This window comes from Macrotis lagotis, chromosome 1 (genome assembly GCF_037893015.1).
Source record: "Macrotis lagotis isolate mMagLag1 chromosome 1, bilby.v1.9.chrom.fasta, whole genome shotgun sequence".
Classification (NCBI taxonomy): Eukaryota; Metazoa; Chordata; class Mammalia; order Peramelemorphia; family Peramelidae; genus Macrotis; species Macrotis lagotis.
In genome coordinates, this window is record NC_133658.1 from 909,731,319 (window position 1) to 909,745,854 (window position 14,536).

Genomic DNA, 14,536 nt, shown 5'->3' on the forward strand with positions numbered 1-14,536 from the left:
CATAATTTCTAGCACACTGGAAAGACTTAGTAAATTTAGTGATTCTTGACTGACTGCTGGTTTTTTTTATTTGTATTCCTGTAGTTTTTTTCCCCAGAATTTCCCTGGATTCATGGTTCCCAGGTTCCATCAATTCATAATAATATTCCTTTGCTTCTCTGTCTTTCCATATCCATACTTTCATTTTGAGTGTACCATATTCCAAAATCTTTATCCCACGTAATGCAGTCAGACATTATCCCCACCTTTGCATCCCCACTTGCCCATTTCTTGTGGTGGTGGCAGCAGTATTTTAGCCACCATAATTTTTGTTCTGGATATTCTGAGAGTTTTGGGACCTTTCTGTTTTGTCTTTGAACTCCTGGGGATTCAAGCTCAGTAAAAACAATTGTCAGTTGACAAGGAGCTCTTCTCCAGGTCTTCAGTTACAAGGACATATGAAAGGACTCCTGCTTGGCAAGCAGTGTTCTGGGTAAGGCTGAATGAGAGACAGCAAGGGAGATTTGCCTGCCCTCAGGGAGCTTACTGTCAGCTCATGGCAGGGGGAGGATGACCTCATGCACAGACTAGTGAAACCTCTCCTGGTCTCTACTCTTCCGGAGACAGTTTTGGTGGGGCAAGTTTGTGGAGTTTGTGGGTGGGGAGGAAGAGATCACTCCATATTAGCCCTCCCTCTGGTGCTCCCTTTGCTACAGGTACCAAGATTATCTCCTAAAGACCCTCTCTGGCTTGGAGTCTTCCAGCACTGGAAGACTGCCTTGATGCATCAGCTCTGTAGTGCCTCTGATGATTTCCCTTAGCTCCAACCCTTGTGGACAGAATCTGCCTTCATCCAATAATTAAATCTCCTATAATGCCTCCACCTTGATCACATGCTTCTCTTTGCTTTGTGGGCAATATAGAGGGAAAATTCCTTCATGCCTGCTTTATTCTGGTATGGAGTGATTGATTCGGTTGGAACCTCACCCCTCCATAAAACATACTTATAACTATGAATATGTGATGCTTTTTCAGAAAAATGAAAATGGAGATATCCATATGGGAGAGGCCATCTCAGGTCTTATAGACTGATTGCAAAATAATGTTTCAGCTACCTATTTTTAGTCATTCCAATATTGCACTATTTGCCTTATGACTAAATCTGATACTATTTTTTCTGTCTTGAAGCAGGATTTCCTTTATTGTAGTTCTTCATTTGCTCTCTTGACATGATAAAATTTTATGCTATTCAACCCATTAAACTATACCAAGAGGCAAAACTCACCATTTAATTCTCTCCGTTTGTATTTCTATTTCAATATCGTTACAGACTATGCAAGTGGGATTAGCTGCAGCAAAAATCATTTTCCTTGCCCTTTATTGTGACTAATATATAACTGTGTGTGTCAGTACATATATATGATTCCAATGGGAAGAAAAAACTTCCTATTTTGACTACCATTTCATTCACTTTTTAAAATGGAAATTTTAGTTAATTTTCAATTCTGTGCACAGGTTGTTTTCAACTTCCATCCATTTACAAGTTTATAAGTTCCATTTTTTTCTACTATGCTCTCTTTTTCCCACCCCTCTTCCCCATGGCATCAATCTTGTTAAAGTTTTATATACATATTTATACATGTTTAACATATTTTCATCCTTCTCATGTTGTGACAAAGAAATTAGAAGGAAGGGGGAAAACTTGAGAAAGCAAGGAAACACATGAAAGAAATTAAAATATATATATGTATGTATATAAGTATGTATATATATATATATATATATATATATATATATATATATATATATACATTCTGAATTCATAGCTTTTGCTCTGTTTGTGGATGGCATTTTCCTTAAAGGTCTCTCAGAATTGTCCATGGTCATTGAACTTCTGAGAGGAACTGAATCCATCAGAGTTGCCTGTCCTACAATATTGTTGAGCATATGGACAGTGTTGTCTTGGTTCTGGTCACTCACACAACATCAGCTCATCGAAATCTTTCCATGCTTCTCTGAAGTCCAGTAGATCATGATTCTTATAGAATAACAAAACTCTAAAATATTCAGATACCATAAGTTGTCCAGTCATTCCCCCGTTTCTGAGCATCCCCTCAATTTCCATTTCTTTGCCACCACATAAAGAGTGCTATAAATAGGGGTGGCTAGGTGGTGTAGTGGATAAAGCACCGGCCCTGGAGTCAGGAGTACCTGGGTTCAAATCCGGTCTCAGACACTTAATAATTACCTAGCTGTGTGGCCTTGGGCAAGCCACTTAACCCCATTTGCTTTGCAAAAAAAAAAAAAAAAAACCCAAGAAAAAAAAAAGAGTGCCATAAATATTTTTTGAACATGTGAGGCTTTTCCCATTTTGTATGATATCTTTGGTGTATAGATCTAATAGTGATATTGCTGGATCAGATCTATGCTCAGTTTTATTGCACTTTGAGCATATTAAAGTAACTGACAAAATAAACATAAAAGGCAAAAGAGATGTGGATCTGTTGACTGGATCCCAATGCTGATGTAAAGACCTGATAGGATAGTGATGAGGGATTAAAATTTAACACATCTCGTAGATTTCTTTCTTTGCTCTTCTTTCTGTGTTTTTGTCTGACTTGTGGGAGAGAAGAATATTTCTTACTTCTTCTTTTGGTCTTCTTCCAAATATTCCATTTCCCCCAACTGGTTCCAAGATTTCTTCCAAAGATTTAATCAATGTTTGATGCTACTTCTTTCTTGTTTTTGCTTACTCAGTTACTTCAATATTTAAAAAAAAAGAATAGATGAATAAATGCAAACTTAGCAATTATAATCTTAAGCGCGAAGCTCAACAATTTTTTTATAATGCAGGAGGGGATGTGGAAAAATAGGAATATGAATGCACCATGGGTAGAGTTGCAAACTGACTGACCCAGCCCTTCTTTAGAGTTATTTGGAACTATGCTTAAAATACAATTGAGTGCATGACTGGGACTCATAAGACCAGTATGGGCATGGAAGGCGCTCCTACAGGTTGGGCACAGATAGTCCATATGATCGTTTGGGGTTGATTCCCTAATTTGCTCATCTTATACTTTGAGTTTCTACAATTCTGTTTTGTTCATTGAGCACAGCACCTAACCTAGAGAGGGCTCTTCATAAAGGAAGGTCCTGTGCTAGTGTCTCTCATGTCATGCATTCAATTCCAGACTTCTGAAGAGAGACCTTGAGAGGGTCCTTGTATCACTTTTTCTGGCCCTGTGTGAATTTTCAAAAACTGTTCATCTTTTTGACAAATTTACATTTGGCTTTTAAAGAACATGACCAGTCCATAGATTTGTACGCTGCATTTGAAGGATTGGCTGTTTCATCCAAAATGATTCCTTGTTATCTAGGATCTTATCCTCCCAAGTAATCTTCTAAATCTTTCTAAGTTAATTAAATGAAAATGATTCATTTTCTTGGTATGGTGTTAGCATGCTGTCCAGGATTCCCTGGCACACTACAATGAGCTCAGGACAATGGTTCTATAGACCTTCAGGTTGGTAGGCAACCTAATACCTCTTCTCTCCTACATTTTCTTACAGACTCCCAAATACTGAACTAACTCTGGGAATGTGTGTATCAACCTCATTAATGTTTACCTTCCTTGAAAATACACTTCTACAACATACATATACCACAGTTTGCTAAGCCATTCCCCAGTTGAAGGACATTTACTTGATTTCCAATTCTTTGCCACCACAAACAGGGCTGCTGTGAATACTTTTGTACAAGTGATGTTTTTACCCTTTTTCATCATCTCTTCAGGGTATAGACCCAGTAGTGGTATTGCTGGATCAAAGGGTGTGCTCATTTTTGTTGCCCTTTGGGCATAGTTCCAAATTTCTCTCCAGAAAGGTTGGATGAGTTCACAGCTCCACCAACAGTGTAATAATGTCCCAGATTTCCCACAACCCTTCCAACAATGATCATTATCCTTTCTGGTCATATTGGTCAGTCTGAGAGGTGTATGGTGGTACCTCAGAGATGCTTTAATTTGCATTTCTCTAATAATGAATTGCTTTCTGTGGGGGGTGGGGGAAGTGAAGTAAGATTGGGGGAAAAATTGTAAAACTCAAATAAAATCTTTAATACAAAAAGAAAATATACTTCCAAGGTTAATGAACTTATCCACAGTATTCAAAACTTCTCCCTTTGCTGTAATTGATGCTTCCACATCTGGATGGTGTGATGATGGCTAATGGAGCACCTGTGTTTGCTTGGTGTTCATTGTTAGACCAAAAAAGAGCACAAATAGCAGAGAATGGATCTATACTCTGTTGCATCTCAGCCTCTGAGGCTGCACTGAGGGCACAATCATCCACCAACAGATCATGCACCAACACTCCTTCCACTTTGGTCTTGGCTTGTAACTTTTACAAGTTGAAGAATTTATTCATTGTACAGTAGCTGATCTTGATGCTGAGTTCATCCTCAGAGAGTTCATCCTCCTATCCCAGGATGATCTATTCCCTTTACCTTTATAGAGATGGCTAATGGAGGAGTCCCTTGAACTCATGAGGGATGAACTCAAGCCATATAACTCACAAAATTTCATTCAACATTTGGATGAGCAATAAAGCCCCCACCTTGTAGTTCTCAGCTGGAATAGAATCAGCAGCACATGAAAGGAGCCTAATGGCACTCAAAATCTTTCCATCCATTTGCAATTCAGCTAGGGACTGATTACTTGAGGAACAATTCTTTGTTGTGCTTTTGGTTGCTGTCCTTGGTTCTCAAAGAGTACAGATTGGGCACAAATAATCCATGTGAACACCTGGGGTGGTTATTCTAAACTTCTGAATCTCATGTTCCCTTTGAGCTGTTTCCATACTCCCTTGCTCATTGAATTCAGCCCTCTCTCTGATGAGGGCATGCCATACAGGGTGCTCATGTGCCAGAATCTACCATGCTGCGCAATCAACTACAAAGTTCTTAAGAGGGACTTTCTGGTGTGGCTTCTTCTATTCCCACTGTGAACCCCAATGGGGTTCTGGGGGTGGTGGCCATGAATGTGGTAAGTATTTGCAAGAGGCAGGATCCTCCCCAAATGATAGCTCCTGGAAGTGACCCCTGGGGTTGTTGTGACAGAGGGAGAATGGGAAAAACTGACCCCATATAGAAGAGAAGAGGCCTGCCACCATCTAGTGGTAATGAAGTATGATTGCAGGTGGGATCTTCTAAGGATCAGGACTCCTACTCCTCTGCACCCTAGAGGGAGACGCACTTTTGTCTAAGGCAGAGGGCTGATGGGAGAGGCCATGCTCTGATATCTGGCAATTCTCAGTCTTTAGGCAGCCAGCTAGCCTGATGGATGGAATTGAAAGATTACTAAACTCAACTTTCTTATTTATTTTTTCTTTTCTTTTCTTTTTAGGTTTTTGCAAGGCAATGGGGTTAAGTGGCTTGCCCAAGGCCACACAGCTAAGTAATTATTAAGTGTTTGAGGTCAGATTTGAACTCAGGTACTCCTGACTTCAAGGCTGGTGCTCTATCCACTGTGTCACCTAGCTGCCCCAACTTTCTTATTTCAAATAAGAAAACTGATGTCCAGGAACTTGTCCAAATTACTTGCTCAAAGTCACCTCAGGATAAAATAACTACAAAGAAGTAACCTACTGACTAGCATAACCCTCTATACTCTGGACAGCTGAGGGTGTGGGGCCAGGGATCCTGGACAGCAGCTCCTGGGACATAGTCTTGCTTCCTCTATCCTCTCATCTTCAGGACAGTTCTCTCCTTTCCCAGGGGTGGGGGCATGAGAGCAGGCTCACCCATGAGGGCTGGGGAGTCCTTCCTCCTAGATTGTCCTGAATCCCCGACAGCTCCTGAGCTGGTCCCCAGAACCTGGCTCCTGTCTCCTCTCCCCAGGGTCTCCAGAGCTGCCCACCTTATCTTCAGAAACAGCAGAGGTGATCTCTCCCTGTGCTCACTCACCTCCTTGGTCAATCTCCAAAGACCCATTTCCTGTTGCACTTTCTCTTGGTCCAAGCCAAGAATTAACAGAGATTCTGAGGCCTGGTGGTGACAGTGTCCCCAGGGAGCATTGGTCTCCCTTCTACCTCAGGGATGCTGCTACCCAACCACACCCATGGCTGTGGAGAGGGTGAGGGTGAGGGGAGCCAGAGTGGAGGCGCTTCAAGAATGGAGTAGAACTGGCCTGGGGAGCCCCAGGGCCTTCTCCTTTGAAGTATCTGTAGGTGGGAGAGAGGGCCTGGCCTCAGATGCAGGGGGAGAACTTGATATGGACTTTTCAAATGGGCTTTGGGGGGAGAGGGAGTGCGTCTAGTCTGGGGCTGGGCTGGACTGGGGGGCAGGAGGGTGGTGCTGGTCCAGCTTCATGGAACAACCAAACACTGAGGACCTAGGGCATCCAAGCTTTATACTGAGCCCCAATGTTTAGCCAGGAACCAATCTTGCCCTCAGGAAGCTTCCAGTCTGACAGGGATTGGCCTCTCTGGCAGATCACTGAAATGTGCAAACTCACAGGGGGACAAATGTATCAGGAATATGCATATAAAGGGTCCTGGGGGTTGGGAGAGATGGCAGCTAGTCCTGTAGGGGGATAGTCTGGGAGACTGCCTGGAGGAGCTGACTTTACTTAAGCCCATGTTAGAACAATGAACATTTCTTTGACTGAGGCTGAGAATGTGTGGAACAGCCAGGATCCCTTGGAAGCTTCCCAGAAACCCTGGGAGGAGGAGGATACAAAGGGAGTAGGAGTATCAGAGAGAGTTTACATTTTATTTGTTTCTTGTCTCATCATTGGAGGGTTCATCAATTGGTCTGGGAAGCCGTGCCTTCCTGGCTCAGGGCCCAACTCTCTGACCCCAAACCATAGGAGGAGGAAAAGGTCAGTAGGTCAGCTGGCCTGGGGAATGACCTTCCAGATGGAGAGTTTCTGAGACCCCAAAGGCCTGGGGCAGAGGAGCCTGAGATGGGAGCCAGCATGAATGGGGCACCTTGGGAAGCCTCCAAGTCCATGAAGACTCAGTTGAGAAACATGGCAGCCCAATAAACTAACTCAATGTTTGACTGCATTAAAAGAGACCCATGGCCTGGAATGAAGGAGGGGATGGTCCAGGTGGCCTGGCTCTGATTGTCCACATCTGGAGAGCTGTGTTCACTTCTGGGGCTCAGGATTCTGGAAGGACAGCAAGAAGGAGAGCAGGCTGGGAAAGGTCTTGAGATGGAGTCATAAGCCCAGTAGTGGAAGAGCCTGGGGCTGTTTGAGTGAAAAGAGAAAAGCAAAAGATGACCTGAGAACTGCCTTCTAGAATTGGCGGTGGGTCCCATGGCTGTTGTGTCAGAGTTGACTTGTTTGGTCCCTGAGAGCAGAACTGGGACCCCTGAGTGAAAGGGGTCAGAGGCAGGTGGCAGGTCTGGCTGGGATCAAGGTCAGATATCACACAGTGGTCTGGACTGCTTCAGGAGCTAATGGACGCACCCTCCTAGAGGTTTCCTGTGGGAGAAACAGACCCAATGATGGAAGTCAGGGACTTTAGGCTCTTGGTGATGATAAGGGACCACCCTATTTCTGAGAAGAAAGGTAAGGAGGGACATGGGGCAGTGAATGAGGGACAGGGGATGTCATGAGCTTGTGGGTTAGAGGACAGACACACTTACCGGGTATAATAGAGCCAGGTGATGCTATAGGTGAGGAGAAAGCCGACCGCTATGAGGGCTCCCCGGAGCAATGTGATGATCAGTGGCCACGAGCTGTTCTCCTGGGTAGAGAAGACTGAGGGAGAAGGGGATGGTTACCTGGAGAGGTTGATAGTCCCTGAGGCTTCAGGTCTTCCTTCCAGTCTCTCTCCCTCTCAGGGTCCCAGCATCCTCCTGGAATTCCCAAGGCCTAGGGCAACCAGGTCCTTCTTTGGGGTTGGGAGACAGAGCCAGCCAAGTGGGCCCAGGGCAGGTGACCAGGCTCTGATAACTGCCTTCAGCATCTCTTCCTATATATTTCTCTCTGCAGTAATGTGCTTAGGTAGTAAAAAGATCAAGGCAGGGTAAAGTGGGATCTCCCCCATAATCACCCCAGGAAGGACCTCAAGAGAGGCTCTGCAGCTGGAATACAGATAGGTCCCTTAACCCAGATCTGCCTCTCAGACTCTCCCCAGCACTCACTAGAATGCCTCCCTCCCTCCCACCTCCTTAGGCTCCCCCAAGGCTTTTCTCATTTATCCTTAGTCTCAATGCTTCCACTCAAACACTGCTGCCCTCTGGTACCCTGATTGTGATAGAAATGACTGGTAACTCATTGAACCCTCTCAGTTGGTCTCCCAGAAGGGAGCATAAGAGGGCGATGTTTGCCCCAATGTGCCCACAGCAGGAACCTCCTTCCGAGGGCCCCGCAGCCTCCACTGGGCCAGACCCTAGCCCCCCTCCCATTTTTGATGAATAGAGATACCCAGAGGATGTGCTGGGCTTGGCAAGTGGGGCCTTTTCATAGACTCCCTCTGTGGTTAAAACTCCTGGCACCAGAGGACTGGAAGGAGTTTAGCTACCTGATGTAGAGTCTGAGGAGGAAGGGACTGGCTCTCCTGACCAGCAGAAACTCTGCAGAGTCATTTGATGTTCTCAGGTCAAGGCTCCTGACTGTGATGATATTTCATGTCCTAAGGTCTCTCCCAGTTCCGTCCTTCCCTGTTCTAAGCTATTTCCCCATCCCCTTCTAGTTCCTCCATTTTTCTGTTCTGTGGTTCCCACTCAAAAGGGAAGCTTTACATGCAAAGGCTTCCTTCAGTTCTGATTTTGTTTTGATTTTGTCTTCAAGAATAGTTTTTAGATGGCGAAGAAAAAAACTGAAAATAATTAACATGGAAATAAATATTGATGCTAATGCAGTCCCTTGGAAATTCCTCCGACTTATTTTGGATGAACATTTGTTGGAGCCAGTTGTCCACATGTGGTCTCCCCTGGTAGATGGCTCCATTCTTGCCATCTGGCACTGTCACTTACCTGTCTTTTTTCTCCAACACTTAACTCCAGCACACTTGTTGGTTGATCCCTTAGAAGAACCATGACATTATGGGTAATATCCTGACTTGTTCATGAATTAGATTGAAGAGAGGCCGAGCTGCCCCAAATCTTATTCTCTCCCCTAGATCCAGAGGCAAGACAAAAATCAGGACCACTGGCAAGGGCCAAGGTTGCTATGGCTGTCTGGCATCTTTGATATCTTTCCAAGTTCTAAGCACTCTACATTGCCTGCTTCAGCTGTCTTCTTGGTCATATTCTTCGTGCTCCCATTTCCCCAGAGGAAATCTTCATGTGCTTTGTATTGACATCCCTCTAACTCACAGATGACCATGTGAACACCTGTGGTGTTTATTCTAAATATCCTATTTAATAGCTGATGTCTACTTTGAGCTTCTTCCATTCTACCTCTCATTTACTTAATCTCATTTAGCCTGTCTGCTTAGATGGTTTCCCCAGAGTGTGGCATCTATGCATGTTAGAGTTTCTTGGAGCCACAGGTGAGAATGGGTGAAAGGTGAACACCCAAGGTGGAGGAGCAAGTCTTGCAAAATCTGGGAAGCCTTCACCCCAGAGGTCCTGGACCTCCCTGAACCCCATTTACCACTTCTGAGACATGCCCCTGCCATGTAACAGGCATTTAGTAAATGTCTGCTGACTTGACTTCATCTCTGATTAGCGAGGAGATAGAGGAAAAGCCAGCATAAGTCGGTCCTCCAATATTTCATCAACTCTGTCTTGGTTGGTGGGTTCTTGTCCTTCATTATCGAAGAAGACCAATGACATCACTGTGTTAGAGACAAATTTACACTGTGTCCCAAATCAATATGAGCTTGAAAGACTCTCCAACAGATCTGGCACAAATAATCCATGTGAACACCTGTGGTGTTTATTCTAAATATCCTATTTAATAGCTGATGTCTACTTTGAGCTTCTTCCATTCTACCTTCCTCATAGAGTACAGCCTCCCTCTCTGATGAGGGCCTGCCATGCTGGGCGATCCTGGGTCAGGGCCTCCAGTGCTGCCCAGTCAATTCTAAAGATCTTAAGGACATCCCTCTATCACTTCTTCTGACCCCTCAGGAGCGCTTGCTGTGAATGAGTCTAACTCTAAAACTCTTTCTTAGATACTCTGAAGGCAGTGGCATAGGAGGACTCATGATGCCTTCTTGGGGGCATCTTTGAGCCATAGTATGAAGTGAGAGAGATGTCACAGGCCAAGAGGTACAGATGGAAGACCTGATTTTAAAGCCAGAAACAAATGAATAGAGGATGAATAGATGTGGAAGGGCACGGCCTCCATTATCTCCAGGCCTTCTTTTCCAGTACCATTTCTGGTCTGCATCAGTCCATTCCCTTTCTTCTTCCCACTAAGAATGTCCTGAATTTTCTAACACTTGGCTAATATCAAGCTAAACTGGATCCCCAACATTCCTCCTAAAGGCCATTGGACAAAACCAATCTGTGAGGTTTGTTATATATGTTCTAGTCTTGGACAAGCATATGGACCCCATGGAAGACAGTTTCCCTTTCTGCTCACCAACGATCCTTTAATATTCTGTTCTCAATCTTTCCAAAAATTGATGGCAAGTTCCCTGGCTTATACTTTAAAAAACAATCTCAACCTTCATCCATCTCCAGTCCTCCATCTCTCCTCCCATAGTCCATGGCCTTTGATAGGCTCTGGAGAGAAGCTCAGTAATATCTGTCAGTTCTTTTAGTGACCAAGTTCCTCTGAGCCGGTTGCTAATTCACATGTTGGGGGTTGTTTTCCACCCTGGACCTGGACCCCAATTCTCCCAAGACTGGGATAGTAGATTAAGGAACCACTGAAAGCGAAGTATGCAGGGATTTCAGCAAACCTTGTGACCCATCAATCTGCTGTCTCCTTGGGAAGGAGAGGTGGAGGCTGGTATAGTTCATACTCCAGTCTCCTGACTCAGACCCCTGACTCCTTCTCTAGACTCTTCCCAATACTTCAGTCTGATCTTTCTTGGCAGCCCTTGTTTCCCCTCAGCCTCAGTTCTCTCCTCTTACTGGTTGCATGAATCAAGCTTCTCCCAGCCCTCCTGTTCTTCGGGTATCCCAACCCTCTTACCTGGCATCAACTGGACACTGAAACTGTCCTCCTTGTGCTGGGGCCTCACCTCACAGTAGGGGATGAGGTTGTGACCGGGCTGCACCTTGACATTCAGGCTGCTATTGGTCCAGGACCCAGACTTGATGGACATCACTTGGAAGGTGTTGCTGCTACTATTGCCCTCCACAAACTTGCCCTCTATCCACCAGCCCACTGAGGGGGCTGGTTCTGCTTGGCCCGCGCAGGTACAGAACAAACCCTCCTTGCCCCAGGAGCAAGTAGGGTTGAACATCTTGGGGACATCTGTGGGGGAATGCAGGAGACCCCCTTCCTCTTAGTGGATGATACTCTCCATTCCCCACCAGGATCCAAACACTCCATTATACATCACACTCATGCAGCACAGAAAAGGTCAGGGAGACATGTTTAGAGCCCAGAAGAAGCTGAGCAAGGCAGGTATACTTCCCTCTATCTGCTGGCCTCAGAATACAACCCTCCCTCAACCTTCTTTAGGGGATACAGGCCTCCTGTCACCATAACTCACAGATCACCTTGAGTTGGATGGTTCTCTCTGTGCTCAAACGGCCTCCAGGAAATGTCACCTGACAGGTGATATTGGTACCATGATGCTGGGGTCCAAGGATGAAGGAGACCTCTGAGGAGTGGGATGCCTCAGGATCTTCTTGCTGGGAGGAGAGGGCAGCCCCCTTCCAGGAGAATCTGGGGGACCTATCTCCCCCACAGGCCCAAGGAAATGTACAATTCAAAATCACTGAATTCCCTGACTCCAACTTCTCTGGAATAGAGATGTCTGGTTTCTGAATCAAGGCTGAAGAGGAGAGAGATAGTGAGCCATGGGGAAGGGAATTAGAGCTCAAGTGTGCTTCCAGATGGTGGTACCCAGACCATCCCTCAGGTCCCAAGTGTGTTCACCTAATAATATGACCCCACTTATTCCCCCAGGTATTCCTTCTTCGAATTTTCTGTCATCTTCATTTGTAGATAATAGGTCAAGAGAAAGGAATGTAAAAGGAAATTGAAAGCAGCCCCTTCAAAGGGAAACTGAGTCCCAGAGAGTAAGGAGGTATTTTGAGGGCAAAATGCCCCATAGAGAGTCAGTGGGAAATCTGGGATTTGACAACTGATCCAAGGTCCTTTTCCAGCACAATCCATGGGCCCCTCTGACTTGCCTGGGTGGTTCTCACCAAGTTCCCTCCCCTCTGCAGCTCTGGAGCTTTAAGAATGGTTTCCCTACCCTTCCCTGGCTCTGCCCATGACCCTAAGGGGGTTCCCCACTTGAGCTCCAGGTTCTCTCCCCCCTCCCACATAGAGTTTCAGGGTCTCCAAGGCCAGTCCATTCCCCAAACTGCCCTGCTTCATACATTGGGAACCCCGCAGGAGTATCCTACCTGTCACATTCACGTAAAGTTTATTATCTGTGAAACTGTAACTGTCAGGTCCTCTAAAACGGAAGTAGTATTTCCCAGTGTCTGTCAACTGGGCGTCTGTGATGCTCAGAGAGCAATTGTGCTTTCTGGGATCCCCAAGGAGATGGAATCTTCCCCGGTTTTGCTCATTCACATTCTCATCAGGGTCATTTGTGACCACAGCACTGCCCTGTCCCCCATGTAGTCCTTCTCTGAACCAGGAGCCATAAATTTTATCGTGGACATAGGATGAGGGAAAGTTGAAGCTGCAGGGGATGTGGGCACACATGCCCTCCTGTACTGTCACCAAAGGCTGCACCTTCAGTGTCCACTCCAAGGACAAGGACCCTGAGGTCAGAAAGATGCCTGGTCAGCATCTCCAGCTCCTCTCCCCCACCTCAGACCAGTCTCCCTCTGGCCCAGCCCCACTCACCATCCCAGAGCAGGGGCAGCAGCAGCAGCAGCATCATCTATGAAGCAGGAGAGAGCCAGGTTCTGAGGGTGGGGAATGTGTCACTCCCCCAACACCTTGACGGTCTGTGGCATCTGTGTCAATCTCAGGGCCAAGAGGAAGCTTAAACAGGAAGCTCCTGGGTGGAGAGGGAGGGAGGAAAGCCTGGTCTCAGAAGGGGAACCCAGGGGCTCATGTCCTCCTAGCTAAGCTCAGTGGGGAGAGGTCAGTTCCAGGAACGCTCAGGCCTCAGGTACTGGGGGAGGACAGATCTGCTGTAGAGGCTAGAACCATGGAGGTTGTGTGGATACACTTTGGGCTTCAGTGACCAGTGTCTGGAGCAGAGCAGGGGCTGACCATCCAATCCTGCTGCACCTGCCTGTGTTACTCACCTATGGACAGGAACACCTGAGCAGGAATCCAGCCTCAGACATCTCCTGGGACTTCTTTTCTCTCTCTGAGCCTCAGTTTTCCATCTGTCAACCGAGGATCATAACAACCCTTCCTCTCATCCTTGACTTGAGGATCAAATGTAATGTTCCTGAAGTGTTTGTGAACTTGAAAGTATACAAATGCTGTATGTACTGTGTACTATGATTCTTACATTACTCCCCTCCAAGAACTCTCATCCAACTATTCTGGCGATCTGCCAGCTCCTTAAGCATGGCATTCCATTGCCCATCTCCAGGCCTCTGTCCTGTCTGTGTCCCATGCCTGGAAGGCTTTCACCCCTCATTTCCTTTTTTTGCCATGAATCAAAGCTCATCCCCAATGCCTTCTCCTGGAGGAAGTCCTTCCACTTATTTACTTCTACTGTCTTAATCTCTGCTAAGTAGCAAGTTATTGGCACATCATCCTAGAGAATGAATGTTCCTCCTGAGTGGGGACTGGACTTGTCTTGCTTAGTATCTTCGGTGCTCAGCATATTGTCTAGCACACTTTAAAGGTTTAGTAAATGTTTAGTGACTCTACGACTTCTGGTTCCTTCTATTTGGATTCCTGTGATCTTTGTTCAGTGTTTCCCTGGATTCACAGTTCCCAGGTTGCATCAGTTCATACCAATCTTCCTTTGCTTCTCTGTCTTCCCATATTGACACTTACATTTTGAAAGCCCCATATTCTAGTATTTTTATCCCACATAATATTGGTAGTCTTTCACTCACTTTAGCATCCCCACTTCCCCATTTCTTGTGGTGGTGGCAGCAGTATTTTAGCCATCATTTTTGTTTTGGATATTCTGATAATTGTGGGATTTTTCTGTCTTTTCTTTGAACTCCTAGAGAGTCAATCTTGGTTAAAAACAATTGTCATCCCACTGATGAGGTTTAGGAACTCTGCACTTACAAACTCTGCAAGGGCTTATGATGGGATTCCTCCTTGTTAGGCAATGTTCTGGGTGAGGCTGATTCAGAGACAGCAAGGGAGATTTGCCTGCCTTGGGGAGCTTACTGTCATCTCATGGCAGAGGGAGGATAAACTCATGCCCAGACTAGTGAAAACCTCTTCTGGACTCACTCTTCCAGTTCCCACAAATCCTACAGACAGTTTTGGGTGTGGGTTAGGAGAAAGGGATCACTGTCCTTTATCCAGAACTCA

At 45.7% G+C, this 14,536-nt stretch overlaps 1 protein-coding gene across 5 annotated transcripts; it reads right to left on the reverse strand.

Annotated features, from left to right (window-relative positions):
* Nucleotides 1-6,633: 6,633 nt before the first annotated feature.
* On the reverse strand, nt 6,634-13,046 carry LOC141509738 (sialic acid-binding Ig-like lectin 14). 5 transcript variants are annotated; one of them, XM_074219487.1, is made up of 6 exons: nt 12,923-13,045; nt 12,472-12,837; nt 11,607-11,891; nt 11,081-11,365; nt 7,630-7,744; nt 6,635-7,228 (listed from the first exon to the last, which is right to left on the reverse strand). In XM_074219487.1, exons 1-6 carry the CDS (start codon nt 12,957-12,959, stop codon nt 6,994-6,996), a joined length of 1,323 nt encoding a protein of 440 aa, XP_074075588.1. In that variant the 5' UTR covers nt 12,960-13,045; the 3' UTR covers nt 6,635-6,993. The 5 variants fall into 5 exon arrangements, 4 of the variants coding, with proteins under 4 accessions (XP_074075591.1, XP_074075590.1, XP_074075588.1 ...); XM_074219488.1 differs by having other exon boundaries at nt 7,139-7,465; XM_074219490.1 differs by lacking the exon at nt 11,081-11,365 and having other exon boundaries at nt 6,634-7,228; nt 12,923-13,046.
* Nucleotides 13,047-14,536: the final 1,490 nt, after the last annotated feature.